The 15,998-nt window shown below is 36.2% G+C and overlaps 1 protein-coding gene across 2 annotated transcripts; it reads left to right on the top strand.

The window, feature by feature from the left end:
* The first annotated feature begins 1,803 nt into the window (after positions 1 to 1,803).
* LOC124438826 (coatomer subunit beta-like) lies at positions 1,804 to 15,845 on the top strand. 2 transcript variants are annotated; one of them, XM_046989040.1, is made up of 24 exons: positions 1,804 to 2,017; positions 3,200 to 3,429; positions 3,884 to 3,946; positions 4,021 to 4,127; positions 4,230 to 4,344; positions 4,572 to 4,664; positions 5,451 to 5,588; positions 5,701 to 5,820; positions 6,437 to 6,840; positions 8,134 to 8,230; positions 8,305 to 8,359; positions 9,802 to 9,910; positions 10,275 to 10,395; positions 10,810 to 10,881; positions 11,701 to 11,856; positions 12,078 to 12,167; positions 12,429 to 12,509; positions 12,580 to 12,724; positions 12,824 to 12,891; positions 13,046 to 13,097; positions 13,556 to 13,701; positions 14,550 to 14,639; positions 15,239 to 15,394; positions 15,716 to 15,845. In XM_046989040.1, the coding sequence occupies exons 1-24, from the start codon at positions 1,924 to 1,926 to the stop codon at positions 15,776 to 15,778; spliced, it is 2,865 nt and encodes a 954-aa protein (XP_046844996.1). In that variant the 5' UTR covers positions 1,804 to 1,923; the 3' UTR covers positions 15,779 to 15,845. The 2 variants fall into 2 exon arrangements, with proteins under 2 accessions (XP_046844996.1, XP_046844997.1); XM_046989041.1 differs by lacking the exons at positions 3,884 to 3,946; positions 4,021 to 4,127; positions 4,230 to 4,344.
* Positions 15,846 to 15,998: the final 153 nt, after the last annotated feature.

Here is a 15,998-nt window from a genome sequence, read left to right as displayed (position 1 = left end):
TGAAATAGACACACACATTTAAATGAGGTAAACCTACTGTAAAATAACGTATATTTTGTCAAGTAATGCTTTAGCTATGTTAGAAATAAATATCAAACGGCATTCTTTACACTGTCAATGTGTCGTTAAGCTTTAATGCATAATCCCATGCGCAATACTTGTGTTTTTGACTGTTTGTGAACAGCTTGGTGCAACTGTCTTTCTTGAATAAATGGGTGAATCTTATTTAAAATGTCCAAAAAGGAGTTAGAAAAAGTTAGCTTACCCCTACGAATTAAGTCGACTGGAAATATATTATAAGTAGGTATGTAGGTATGTTGAGTTTTTTTGGTAGGATTGATTCTGGGTGTCTTATAAGGTATTATGATATTCTGATAAATCTACTGAGAACTTATGATGAAAATATCTTGAACTAGGAGAGCAAAAGAATGAAATTCAGAATTCTATAATCATGTTGCTGGTTCTGTTTTGAGCCAAGATATTAGAAACTGGATTGTCATTGAAAACCATGAATTTACTACCTAACAGAACTACATTAATTTCCCATTGAAAATACGATTTCTTAAATTAAAGTGCATTGGTTTCTCTGACATAGCACTTTTCTTATTGCTGCATAAAGGCAAACCTGTTTAAATAATTATAGTGTAGGTGAAGATTTTTAGCAGGTTGTATAATTGTTATTGTACAGTCATTATTTATAATATTATGGCCTTGTGTAATGTATGTCAAGAAGAACATATTAATTCTCGAAAATACTAACCTTCTTGCACTACTTTTCTCTTGTATCCTTACAAATTACTAGTACCTATACTAAGGTTCAAACAACTTGACAAACGTTTGAATTTTACATTATGCCTTTGAATTTTTCTTTTTGTCTTTTGGCAAAAATATCAGTGAATGACTTAAAAATCAAGTTTTCTAAAATAGTATTTTGTACAAAGAAACTATACATAATTGGAAGATCTCATGTTGAAGACAGATGTCGCTTCTTTTACTAGATTGCTATTCTTATTCTTTAAAATAATATCGTAATTCTTCATAAGACATAAAAAGTTCTTTGCCATCAATTTTTGCTTCTTCCACATTCAACTTCATTGCGTCTTTCCGCTGACTTTGACAATCAAAATCCGCCATGTTTTTGACCACGCGGCCGCGCGCTAATAATTTATAGTAATTTGGTTGTCATTTCCCCTCCAGGTCTTATAGAACTCAATGGTTTACTGGTTTAAAAAAATCTTTACAGTCCAATAATATCCACCATTTCTATTTACATGTATGCCATCATTTCAGCTCCCCTATTTTCAAGTCATTAATTTCTCTTCTTTAAAATATTCCATTTTTCAACAACACAATACTTACACTAATATCTGCAACAGACATGCAAGCCACTAGCTTATATTACAGAACACCACGATTTTTGTGCCCGTCGGCATGGACGTAAGGTAATCGATAATTGGGGGTGGGGGTGGGGGTGCATGTTATAATGATAAAAAACAACGTATTTCAAAGGAATTTAGTTCGGCATTCATGCATATATGAATATGAGTACCTCCTCTCCCCATCCAATTACCGATCTTTCTAGTTGTATGTATATTAATTGCTATTTTTTCTAACAAAATGATGCGCACAGCAAATCATTTAAATATTCAATCTATATAATTTACTATAGACGACAGGGGGAGGTCGAGAATTTTTTTGTTCTGCAAAGCGAATATTTCAGCGGAAATAGGTCAATTGGCATCCATGTTTTGGCATCATCGCCCCAGTCCACTTAGCCTCTCCAGTTATTATGGTATTGGGTACGAATGAGCTCAGACAAAAATTAAACAATAGTCGTTCTTGTGTTTTGACACGTTGACTTCGTCAAGTGTAAGATTTCTTGAGGTTTTCACCGCAAATTTGGGTCTGCAAAGTTTGATAATCATGAGTACTTTAGCGGAGATGCCGTGCTACACTCTCATCAATGTTCCTAGTGACGTTGAAGCTTGGTCGGAGCAAAAACTCAAGGATGACCTCGGTAAGTTTGATAGTCTTCGTAGACATTTTCTTATTACAGCACTTTGCTATCGAGTCAATCTTGTTTGTTATGCCCAATTAATGTCAGTGGGTTTTAAGTAAATAAACGTTGATTTAAAGCTTGTTGGCCTTTCGTTGCTTTCGTTTATAGCATCTAAATTTGCCAGAAAAGTCCGTCAAATTTATTTGATGTAAACGTGGGACACAACGAAAGCATGCTTGTATAAATTAGCAATTTAGTACATTCTTCTTTTAAATAAGTACAACGTTTTTACTTCTTTTCAATTCGCATACACACGGGAGGTTTTCGAAGGACTGCACAACTTTCAATTTCTTAGAGTAACAGAGTTCAGAGCAAGTTTGTTCTAGGTAAACTCTGGACAGTTTAGCTTCTGCCTTAATACTCTCGTTTGAGAGACATTTCTTTAACGCTAAGGACTTGAGTTTTCACTTATGAAAGTGGCACATGGAGGTATACCAAATTTCAATGCTTAGTTTTGACTTGTTGTTTTCAGCATCAGTTAACTCCAATGGTTAACTGATAATCCGTGCTATGCAAATGGTATTTTGCAATGAATTTAAAGTTGTTTAAGGTTGTATTAGGTGAAACAAGTGTACATGAATGTTATATTTGGAATAAAATTGCTTGGAATAAAATATATGTAACTAGGTCCTGAAACTGTACAGCAACAAAAATAAAACATCTATCCACTAGTGCAAAAGTGTTTTGGATAGTCTGTGCCTGCCAACAACTCTTGTTGCAAGTGGGGATTTCGGGACAAATTTCAAATATTGATAAATAGCAAAAATTTTTCCAAACGATAAAAGCATTATAATTTCATCCTTACATGCAATGATTGACACCTGGCAAAGTTTTGTTGCATAAGATGTAAAAATCCTTTGGTATCTATTAGTTTATTTACTATTCTACAAAAGTTCATACAAAAAGAAACTTTGTGAAAAAGTTATTGAAGGAGGGAATGGGAGTTCTTATGTCTGTCACTGCTAATAATTAATTAACCATTTGCACAAGTATTTCCTTGATATAAACAAGGAGAAATACTAGGCTATTACTCACATTAAGTTTCTCACATTGTGCCATCAGCAAAGAATGTACCAATGGTATTATACCATATCTTGGCCCACATGTTTCAAATTCTTTATTATCTTATTTTATTTTCAGAAAAGGGGGACGTCAAAGCAAAGACGGAGGCCTTGAAGCGAGTTATCTATCAGATAGTCAATGGGGATAAAATGCCAGCTCTCCTAATGATCATCATTCGTTTTGTCCTTCCATCGCAAAACCACATGATTAAGAAACTCTTGTTGATCTTCTGGGAGATTGTGCCCAAACTTGGCCCGGATGGAAAGCTGTTGCAAGAGATGATCTTAGTCTGTGATGCATATAGAAAGGTATTTTGAACACTTTTAAGTCGATTCATACTCAGGAAGTGTTGGAAATGGGTTGGTTTTACAATGACCAGTAGCAACGCTATCTTTTGCGTAGAGACTTTTCCGACACCAAAAATGCTTAAGAGTTGACATTTGCTTCATGGTCGCTTTTAATAGATACTTTGAGCTTGAAAAACTCACTATCAAGCATGCATTGTTTTCCAAGTTTTCAGCCATTGCTCACTGGCTTATTTATACAACATAGGCATATGTACATTAGCAATGCAATCATTTCAAACTGAAACAAAAATTGTGTTTTACATAGGCGGACAGATTGTTCCAGAAATTTCTTGTTGCTTCATTTCAAATTATATTTTGCTTATCTCGACAAGACTGATAATGTTAACTGCATCATTTCCATGATGTGCATCTTTTGTGTTCTGTGTCTTTTTAAGTGAATGTTTCTTGATTTAAGGATCTTCAGCATCCCAACGAGTTTATCCGTGGATCAACTTTGAGGTTTCTATGTAAACTGAAGGTAGAACTCCTGTTGTAACTGGCTTTGACAGACAATTTTATGGCCTTTCATTAACAAAAACAACCTTTTCTTAGCAACCTGAGTTACTCGAACCCTTGATGCCAACAATCCGTTCATGCCTTGAGCATCGTCATAGTTACGTCAGACGCAACGCAGTGATGGCAATTTACACTATCTACAAGTATGTTTACTTTGAATCATTAGGATATGTGTTATGATATAATATATGATATGAAACGATACGATACGATATGATATGATATGCTGCTATTTCAATCGGTAGGAATTTTAATATTTTGATTCCCGATGCACCTGAGTTGGTTCACACGTTCCTTGAACAAGAACAAGATGCATCGTGCAAACGAAATGCGTTCATGATGCTCATTCATGTTGATCAGGTAAATAGAATGAAGCAACAACAAAATTCAAACAACTTGCACTGCTGAAGCCTGCAATGAACGCCTGTTGTTTCATCTTTAAGTGCAAATTTGTCAAGTTCGCTTTATTACGCATGCCCAAAATATCCCAGAATGCTTTTTGATCCCAAAACGGCAAAACTGCTCCTTGTGTTACTTACAACTTTCAACGTTCCCACTTTTGAAAAGTTCTTTATGAATAATTTCAGGATCGAGCACTTGACTACTTGAGTACATGCATTGACCAAGTGAATGGATTTGGCGATATTTTGCAGTTGGTCATTGTTGAACTGATTTATAAGGTAAGCTGGTAGTGGTGGATGGTGGTAGCTGTTGTGATGGTGATGGCAGTAGCTGTTGTAATGGTAATGATGGTAGTGGTGATAGTGGTGGTACCTGTGGTGATGGCGATGGTTGTGGTGATGGTAATGGTGTTAGCTGTGGTGATGGTGTTGGTGATGGTAGCGGTGACAGTGGTGATGGCGATGGTTGTGGTGGTGGTAATGGTGTTAGCTGTGGTGATGGTGTTGGTGATGGTAGTGGTGATGATGATAGTATTGGTAGCTTTGGTATGGAAGAGATAGTAGTGGTTGCAGTGTTGCAAATAAGTTATATTATTTGATTGTCCTACTGACAGAGAGACAAGTTCTCCTTAATTATTATAATTTGTGTTAACCAATACACTTAGCAAAATTTTGAGTGATGTTTTGTTGTGAATGGGTTGAAGATATAGTCTGAGTGAGTTAGCAATATATGTATTTATACATTGCAATGTTTATCTTATAAGATAAGCATTGCAAGAGAATAAATTTCGTTATTCATCAGGCTTGAGTTGTTGCATCCATTCGACATAATCAAAGGAATATTGCCTGGGCGACGGGCAAGATTCACAAAAGTAGTAGTATAAGCAGTAAGGTAGTTATAACAGTGGCAGTCTTGAATTTTGAAATAACGATACTGACATTCAGTTCATCTAATGCAGTTAACTGGTAGTTCTCCCCTGAAAGTTATCTTTATATGAGTGTATCAAATATACTTCTGTAGATAATATTTAACATCACGATATTTAATTTTCTGGCGTCAAATAGGTATGCCGTGGAAATCCAAACGAGCGCGCAAGATTTATAAGATGTATTTACAATCTTCTGAACTCATCGTCGCCCGCGGTACGTTACGAAGCGGCCGGTACATTAGTTACATTGTCATCTGCTCCAACTGCAGTGAAGGTTCGTGGCCAAAATGAAAACTATAACACGTGATGTTTTCAATTAGTTTTGCCTTATGAAATAGAAAAAGGAAGTTATTTGAATTGAATTTCAAAATTATTTGGTTTTGTAGGCTGCCGCATCTTGCTACATTGAATTGATCGTCAAAGAAAGCGATAATAATGTAAAATTGATTGTCCTCGACCGATTGATTGCGCTGCAGCAGAATCCAGCTCATGAGAAAATTTTACAGGTCAGTGTCACGATGTTCAGTTACATCATGAAAAATCCAGGGGGCAACCTACGTCTTTTAACTGAACATTTAATTAGTTGATCCTTTCATGCGCCTCCTTTCAAAAGCAGTCCTTCTCAGGACTATACCAACCTGGACAATCTACATTTACAAACATGTAACGATACTCCCTGCTTCAAACCATTTACCTTTAAAGTTTATTATGGTAAACACTATATCTTGAGGACGGCCAGTTGATATTTATAAGATTTTATTGATCGTAAAGGCAGCGTGTCAATGGCTGTCCTCAAGATATTGTATTGGGGAAAAACAGTGACGATAATTATATCAATGTTGTCTTTGTAATGGACTTGTTGTATAATAGACAAATGTGAATTTAAAATATTCACTTGTCGATGTTTTGGCTCTGTCAATTTTTTCTCTCGACTCAACAAATGGGATAGAAGTTTTAACAATGCTACACAATTCATAGTTGTTGCCCTTCTGAGCATTTATGACGCCATGTGTGTGACGTCATTTGGCGCGAGAAAAAATTCTAGTTGCGCGTCGCACATCCTTGGATGTTTGTGATGTCGATTGAGCTCAATCGCAACGCAAGTTTTCGCTATGTTTATAGGAACTTGTGATGGACATTCTTCGCGTTCTTGCCTCTCCTGATCTGGAAGTCAGAAAGAAAACGTTGGATCTCGCTCTCGAAGTCGTGAACACACGAAACATCCACGAAGTCGTCATGATACTCAAGAAGGAAATAACTAAAACTCACACGGAGGAAAGCCCCACGGATGATTCCGGAAATTACCGACAGATACTCGTTCGTACTCTTCACGCTTGCAGCGTTAAATTTCCGGATGTAGCCGAATCCGTCGCGCCCGTACTCATGGAATTCCTTGGCGACTCAAACGAGCAAGCTGCTTTAGACGTTTTGGTTTTTGTCCGCGAAGCTGTACAACGTTTTCCTAACTTAAAGCCGGTGATTCTGGACAAACTTCTTGAGACGTTTTCTCAAATAAAAAGCCTGAAGTAAGTTATCTATGTATATTGAGCACTGATCAGCTAACAATCCCCGACCACACGACAATTTCATAAGATATAATGTACTTCTCAATATCTTAATGTTCTCCTCAAAACGTGGCGAAATATCTGAACAGCTCACTTTGCGTAATCACACAGAATGATGGATTTGAAATAAAACCGAAATATTGCCGTTAATTGTCTTGTTTGCAACTTAAATTTGAGTTTACAAGATGTCCTTTTTCGGAGAATGCTTCATTTTATACCTTACTGATTAGCTAAATTATACGCCTTTGTTTTCCTTTGGAAACTGTTACCCAAGATTAGCGTGAAACCTATCTCATTAGGTAGTTTCACCGACCAATGACAGTGCGTATTTGAGTGAAAGCGCGAAAATTTGCTTTGTTCAAACAATCTTTATTAACATTTATGCTGCCTAAAAAGAATATAGAACGGATGGCTTGCTGAAAGCAGGAATATATTTTGTTGTTTTGAATCTTTAACTGGAAGTATCAATACAAATTTGAAGATGTGCAAATAGATGTTTCAGCCGAGTGGACTCCTGAGAATGTTGGTGTTGATGTTGACTGACGTTTTAACATCCTTAGCGTTAGCCATCTACAGGTAGACGTAGTGACATTTACGCCTCACTTGACTCTGAAGATAACTACCTACAGTTATCTGGCATAAATATCAACAGTCCAACAGAACTACACTAACTTGGACGATCTACATCTACAAACATGTAGTAAGATTCTCCTGAATTCAAACCATTCGCTTTTGAAGAATTCACCTCGTAAAGGGCGGAAATTCGGATGTCAAGAGTTACATAGATCCACTTGTCCTTTATAAAAACGCTCAATTCATTTACACGTAAGAAGATTTGTCACAGAAATGAACTGATACCGGTGCTTAAAATCATTCGTATCTCTTATATTAATGCCTAAATATAGATATTCTCCCGGCAATTTTTTAAGTCCATTTTTCCTAGTGTAAAGTATCAATCCCACCAATCGTGTTTCTTCTTTAGAATACATCGACATGCGCTGTGTTTGCTTGTGTAAAGTATCAATTCCACCAATCGTGTTTCTTCTTTAGAAAACATCGACATGCGCTGTGTTTGCTTGTGTAAAGTATCAATCCCACCAATCGTGTTTCTTCTTTAGAATACATCGACATGCGCTGTGTTTGCTTGTGTAAAGTATCAATCCCACCAATCGTGTTTCTTCTTTAGAATACATCGACATGCGCTGTGTTTGCCAGTGTAAAGTATCAATCCCACCAATCGTGTTTCTTCTTTAGAATACATCGACATGCACTGTGGATCTTGGGTGAATATTGTGAAAACGAAGTTGACTTGATGAATGTAATGGATGTTGTTAAGACTTCTCTTGGAGAGGTACCTGTGTGTGTATATATATACGTGTAAAAGATGATGTTTGTGATGAAGCGTTTAATTGGTTTTCATTCTAGGTTCCCATTGTTGACGATGAACTTCGAAAGGCTGCTGGTGTTGAAACGTTGGAGGGTTAGTAATTTATAGGAACGTTAACTTTTCATGAATGCTTTGTTTTTGTTTTCGATTACAATTTTAATTGCGAGAATTCAAATTTAGATGTACGTGTATGCATGACGGCATTGTCCAGCATTCTAGAGTGGCAGGATTGGTTTTAAATACTACTCTTTATATGATTATTTTACATGACTTTTTACATGACTATTTTACATGACTTTTTTTACATGACTTTTTACATTACTTTTTACATGACTATTTTACATGACTTTTTTTACATGACTTTTTACATTACTTTTACATGACTATTTTACATGACTTTTTTACATGACTTTTTACATGACTAATTTACATGATTGTTTTATGATTGTTTTACATTAAATTTATGTGACTGTGAACATGTCTGTTTTACATGACTTTTTCTTGTGATTGTTTTACCTTATACTGTTTTACATGAATTTTTACATAAATTTTTTGCATAACGTGCTCCTGTGATTGTTTTTCGTGACTGTTTTACATGAATTTTTACATAAATTTTTTGCATAACGTGCTCCTGTGATTGCTTTTCGTGACTGTTTTACATGAATTTTTACATAAATTTTTTGCATGCCGTGCTCGTGTGATTGTTTTACGTGACTGTTTTACATGAATTTTACATAAATTTTTGCATGCCGTGCTCCTGTGATTGTTTTACGTGACTGTTTTGCATGAATTGTTTTACACTGTTTTTACATAACGTTTGCGTGACTGTTTTACATGAATTTTTACATAAATTTTTTGCATGCCGTGCTCGTGTGATTGTTTTACGTGACTGTTTTACATGAATTTTTACATAAATTTTTTACATGACGTGCTCCTGTGATTGTTTTACGTGACTGTTTTACATGAATTTTTACATAAATTTTTTACATGACGTGCTCCTGTGATTGTTTTACGTGACTGTTTCACACCACCATTTTCATGATTGTGGACTTGACGTTTCCAAATGCCTTCATAATTGTAAATTTTCGGTCTTGTGCAGTGACAATGTATAGGAAATATACAGTTAGGTCCACTTCGTGTGCAACTGGCTGCTGTATATTTAATTAGATGGCCACCTGCCTTAAGCCATTTCATTATTCCTATTGGTCAAAAAAAGCAATTGACTTGCTGCCACTATGGTAATCACATGCGTAAGATATGCGTGACACAAAAAAATTCAATGGAGTGGCTCTGCTGTATATTGGTGGATTGCAACCATCCCCTGGGAGTATGAGAACAATGGAATGCTTGCCATGTTGGATGAAATTTGCATTGTAAATAAGGAACATCCTTTGTTAAAATCATCCAACATGGCGGCTATGACGTAGCTTTTAACCCAAGAATTTGCTATACTGTGGCAGTAATGTAATATTAAAAAAAGCAAATCTTAAATGTAATATAAAAATTCAATATCTGCTACGTTTCTATATCATCAGATAATAAAGAACAAGGCACGACAGTTACTAAGACAAGAGTGACCGCTGATGGTACATATGCAACAGAAAGTATATTTGTGAGCGCCCCCGGATCACGCAAGGAAGAGAAGTAAGCATTTCGACCGATTTACACTTCATTTCTCACAAGTCAGTTATCTCATGGTGAAATTTGAGTTTACTTAACCTAACGGCGTTTTCTATCATCCAAACTATCTTTCCGTACTTAAGTTGTAGATTGAAAATATATATATTATGATTTTATAACATTGTTAAGCGTCTAATGCGGCGGCTGAATTTGATTCGACGATTCAAACGCACCTATCTTTGTTAAGTTTTGAGTCTTTTCGCTTATTGCACGATGCTTTGCTCTCATCATCACGAATAATCATGATTTTCCTTTACACAAGACTTTTTGAAGCCCGTAGAAAATAACCATATACACGTGAATCACAATTTTGCTGACTAATTACCAGGCCTCCTCTTCGTCAATATCTTTTGGATGGTGAGTTCTTTGTTGGCGCTGCGTTGGTGGGTACGCTGACAAAAGTCGCCCTGCGCTACATTGAGTTGGTTGCTGATGAAAAGAAACAAAATGTATGTATTGCATGTGCACCGATCTGTGTATATACCCTGCATCTAAGAAGTTTTGTCTCCCGCCCTCCCTCCCCGTTATCCGAGTCCTTGTTTACACCAGGATTGCTATAAATTGTCGAAGCGTATTCATTTTCACTGGTTGTGAAGAGATGTTTTATGAAATAGCACATTTGCTCGTAGTTTTTACTTCTTGACGGCAATACAAAATTGTTGAGGGCATTGAATCATCAGCGCTCTATGGAAGGGGGGAATCTATGGATGTGCTGTGTTGTTTATTTTGCACCCAAATTTCATTGACGTAGAAAAGCCCTAAAATATTTTGCCAAAAGGTAAAAACCGTATTTTTAGTCTTCTTAACTTTGAATACGACGATACCGTCATTCTGCATTGAAAAATTTTTTTCCTTCTTTTCAGATATTCTGTGCCCAGTCCATGTTGATCATGGCTAGTATCCTTCACCTTGGGAAGTCTGGTCTTTCGAAGAAGGTCAATAATATAAATATGCTTTTCTGCATTTAGTTATATCGAAGTTTAAGTTTAGAATGCTGGTTTTTGCGCTCTAGAGCGATTGTGGAATGTTTGTCAGCATTATGTAGAAGACGAGTTGTTGAACCATTTGATTATGCAACGGCTGTGCAAGAGCCAGGCATTACTGACGATTTCGTAGTGATTTTTAAACATTTAAATTTACTTTTAAATAACGAGACTCCGATCTACTTTCAAAAATAAGAAATACAATTATAACAGTATTCAACACAATTTAAGACAACTGCCGCTTTATCTCCTGTGTGAACCTGTGTGCTTGAGATGGAAAGATGCTGTAGAGAAATTAAAGTAACTTGGGTTTAAGTGAACTGCCTTATGGATCTTTTTCGACATTCATGTGTCTTCTTTTACCTGTACAATTCTACCAACTCTTGTCTTGTAATCTCGTTCGTTTTGATCTGCATGATTGTTTGTGACTGTAATAGTAATATCTGATTTCACTACGAAATAGTTTAAAAGACGTTTGACGATCCTATCGCTTATCTAGTTTTTTGTATAAACATCTACGACACTTTTTTAAGTTTAATTTGATGGCCCCAAATAGATGTAGATGAATAAGTTCAACTGTTTTACGTCTCACCGTTTTGTTGCCATTTACTTTCATATAGTCATCTTCGAAATCACTCTTCAGTGTAAGCCCGAGACCGAAAGTCGAGGGCTGCACCTACTCGAGAGGCTAATGCAAACATGGCTATTGACTACTCAGCGCATGCGTGTTGTTTTTAATTTTATGAATAATTTTTGTGTATCTTGATATAGACAATTACCGACGACGATGTTGATCGTATAACTCTGTGCATTCGTGTGTTGGCGAATCGCAGTGCTTTGATGAAAAATATCTTTACAGTGGAATGTCGACGCTCTCTGTCCAACATGCTCGAATCAAATAAACAAGATTCTGAAGAAATGAACAAGGTACAACGGATGAATTAATGGGGGATGCTTTCAAAAATATCTCTGTCAATAAAAATTTTGCAGAATTTAACAAAAAAGTCTGACATGCAACGGCAAGAAGTGGCCACCAAAATCTAATCTAAAGTAGTGCATCTTCACTTTAAGACTATTGTTAAGCCATCCTCAGGATAATGAAAGTGCATTGTGATATGGAGTATTCTATGTAATGTTGTTAATTTTAGGTTAACGAAAGGAAAGTTGTCAGTATCCAAGCAGACGATCCAATTGCATTCATGCAACTTCTGGCTACTGCTGAAAACGAAATACTCGAGGTGACCTCTCATATAAATTTTAATTATCGAGTTAGTTATCTGGGTTTGGTTTACTCGATTCAACGATTAGTGATCACCGGGGTAACTGATATGTTTATTGGAGGAGGGTGTAACTATATTCATATATTCACTTGTGCCCTTCTGATTTCTTTTGAAAGCTTTGAAAAGAAATTTCTTTTCAAAAGAGGTCAGTTGAGCACAACTGAATATATGAATACACACACATGTGCTGAAGGTATGATGAACGGATTATTTGTTTAGGACCGTTACGATGCTACTTTATCACAAGCTGTTGGATTAGATAAACAGGAAGAAGACGCCAAGAGTTCAAAGTTGAATAAGGTTGGCCTCTCCTATAATGTTCGGCAAAAGTGACTTGATAGTTAGATACTTATGTATCGTGCACAAATAGGTGACTCAGTTGACGGGATTCTCCGATCCGGTGTTCGCCGAGGCTTACGTTAACGTCAATCAATACGACATAGTCCTCGATGTCCTCATCGTAAACCAAACTTCGGATACATTGCAAAATGTGGTTTTGGAGCTGGCTACATTAGGTAATGAAAAAACAACGGTGAACTTGCCCGGTGGTTTTCACGCGTGTATCTCTTTGATTATACGTTGTTTGTAATATGTGTTACCTTCTTTGTTTTCAGGGGATTTGAAATTAGTTGAAAAGCCAACTCCTATTTTGCTTGGCCCTCACGACTTCTCGAACATAAAGGTGACCGAACGTTGAATTGCACTCATCAAACGTCTACCGTGAATTGAATACTGTGTAAAAAACTGTTTTCTTCACCTGCAGTATATTAAAAATTTTGTCGGTTCCCAGTGTCTTATTGATTGTGCGGTGAATATTTGTTTTGAATTTCTTTAAGGCTAGCGTCAAGGTCGCATCGACAGAGAATGGGATTATATTTGGCAACATCGGTAAGTAATCAAACTAGTAAAAATACATATATTTTCACGCTGTTTTGATTACAATGTTTTACTGATCGCCATTTTAGTAAAAGAAAACTATTTTGTGCTAAAATAATTTTGTTAATATCTTGTTCTGCATGTGTATCCGTTTATCCACTTCCATGAAAACGAACTACATTAAAGCGGTTCAGCTTGTACATGTATAAATATTTCTGCCAGGTTTTCATCCAGCGAACTATAGAGATTTTGCAACAAACACATATGTTTTCATCCCCCTCCCCTTGTGCACATACATCAAATCTGGAATAGACATAAATGATGGTCTCGTGCACTAGCTCCTTAACTTTTAAATGTGACGATCTGGCCACAATGCATTTAGTGGTTCCATTTTATACGGCCAATTGCTGGTTGTGTGCTTGCGGTACATTTGGTCAGTGAGCGATCATTAATAATGTTTCTACCTTCAGTCTACGATGTCTCTGGCGGAACTGGTGACCGTAACTGCGTTGTTCTTAACGATATTCATATTGATATAATGGACTACATAATCCCCGCTTCGTGTACCGACACTGAATTCAGACAAATGTGGGCTGAATTTGAATGGGAAAACAAGGTAATCGATTTTGTAGATAGGGAATTAGCACTTGCGTTATTCTTTTGTAAGTTGATGCTTCTTAGTTTGTTGAATAAATGGAAAATTTTCTGTACAAGTTTCTGTACAAGTTTCTGTACAAGATTCGTGTTTTTCAAATCAACATATTGTGAAATTTCATTGTCTGATCGCTATCTTATCCCACTCGTGCATTCAGATTTTGCTGGTAGAAGTTATGTCAAATTCCCAGGAACAGAAAAAGTTTTTGAGCTTGTAAGAAAGATATGAAATATATGCTTATAGATAACAATACTTAATGCACCCGTGGACATAATAACAGACCTTGAAATCATCACAATACGTCACAATACGTCATCACAATACGTCAAATTGTAACGGTCTCCTTTTTTGATACACCCTGTGCATATGTGGGCGGTGGTTTCGTTCCCAAAACATTGGAGAAAACAGCCAAAACTTTTCATGCAAATATCAGCTTTATTTCTTCATTTCATCATCTTTGTTGTGGTGCTCAAAAAACGGGAGGGAGATATCTTGTATCAAAAACCTCTTCCAGCCGATGATTTGAAGAAATAAATGATAAAATACACCACAAAAATATCATTAGATTTGAGTTGTATTAAAAAGAGACAAGACTTAAAAGCAATATTTCGACTTTGTTTCAAGACTTGATAATGCCTTTGAAATAATATAACTCGTATCTTGAGTTTACAAGATGATGTTTTTGGATTACTTTTTGTCATTTATATCGTGTATCTTTGCTCTAGCTTCTAACGCATGCGTATTTCTCTAGGTAACAGTAACGCATGCGTATTTCTCTGGGTAACAATAACGCATGCGTATTTCTCTAGGTAACAGTGAACACAAACATCAAAAACCTACGAGAATACATCGATCACCTTATCACTTGTACAAACATGAAACTGCTTACACCTGAAAAGGTTAGTGGAACAATGTCTGCAATGAACAAGGTAGATATGGCGTAATCTTGACTGGAGACGGGGGGTGAGGGCCCAATGAAAATCTGTATTTTGACACGCTGGCTTCGTCAACCTCGTCAAGTTGATTTCCACAGGGGGCGTGTTTTTGTACTAATACCATTTTATACAATGGCAAATCACAAAACAATAAAACAACTCTAGCTATTTATATAGCTAAAACATAAGTTAACGTATGTTCAATATTTCTTCTATCATTAAATATAATGGCGAAATAAACGAAATCATCAAATACAAAAGTAGAAATTTTATTTTCAAAAAGTGACACACGTTTTTTTTCTCTGATTTCTGTATGGAATTGAATTCGCCGCCATAACGCCAGCTTTTCTTCAAAGAATTAATTTTGGCGAACGTTACAGTGCATGCACTCATTGTGTTACGTCAAATGGACAATGAAAAGGATTTGTTTTAAAATATTATTGCATTCTGTTTCCTGAAAATTTCATCACATGAATCTGAGAAATTGTGTAGTTACCGAAACATAGCTACAGTGTTCATCATAAGTGTGAAAGAAGTAAAGTCTTTCAATTGTTCTATTTCAGGCATTGTGTGGTGATTGTGGCTTTATGGCGGCTAATCTCTATGCGCGCAGTATTTTTGGCGAAGATGCGTTAGCCAACGTGAGCATTGAGCTTCCATTTGACGAAGGTCCAGACGCTTTTGTCACAGGTCACATTCGTATCAGAGCAAAAAGTCAGGTTTGTAAATCTGCATCATTGAAAATTTAAAAGGTTCGACTTGGAAAGATACCATAATCCACTATAGCTAAGTCGTATTAATGATACAATTTTCTCGTAAGAAGTACTTCTGCGGACTTCCAATTTTACCTGCGCGTAGGTGCGTTCTCATAAAGTTGGAAATCTAGCTATACTTTCTCTACTATCAATCAGAGTGCATCACATATTATTCATCGAAGCATTTCCGTCTGGTTCCATTTAAGGCTATTTTTGTGGTCCATAAAATATTTCTTGAGGAACGGCTTTCGAAAAGCCATTGTTAACTTTCATTAATATTTTCAGGGGATGGCTCTAAGTCTTGGCGACAAGATTAATCTGTCTCAGAGGAAACAAGCGGCGAATTGAATGTAACTAGATTTTCATATTATAAACTTTCGAAAGCGACATTAAAATGAATATTGTCATATTGAAATTGCCTGCTATTTCTTTACTACACGCTGTCTATAAAATTCAACCAACACCGTTTACCCAAATTGTACTACTGAACCACCAAAACGGTAAATATTCAATTTTTTGGTTAATGTTGAATCTTGGTGGATTTGTCGCCGATAGAATCATGAAAAGT

Source organism: Xenia sp. Carnegie-2017, unplaced genomic scaffold (genome assembly GCF_021976095.1).
Source record: "Xenia sp. Carnegie-2017 unplaced genomic scaffold, XeniaSp_v1 HiC_scaffold_19, whole genome shotgun sequence".
Classification (NCBI taxonomy): domain Eukaryota; kingdom Metazoa; phylum Cnidaria; class Anthozoa; order Malacalcyonacea; family Xeniidae; genus Xenia; species Xenia sp. Carnegie-2017.
The sequence above is the reverse complement of the archived record's forward strand: the minus strand, read 5'-3'. Positions and strand labels throughout refer to the sequence as shown.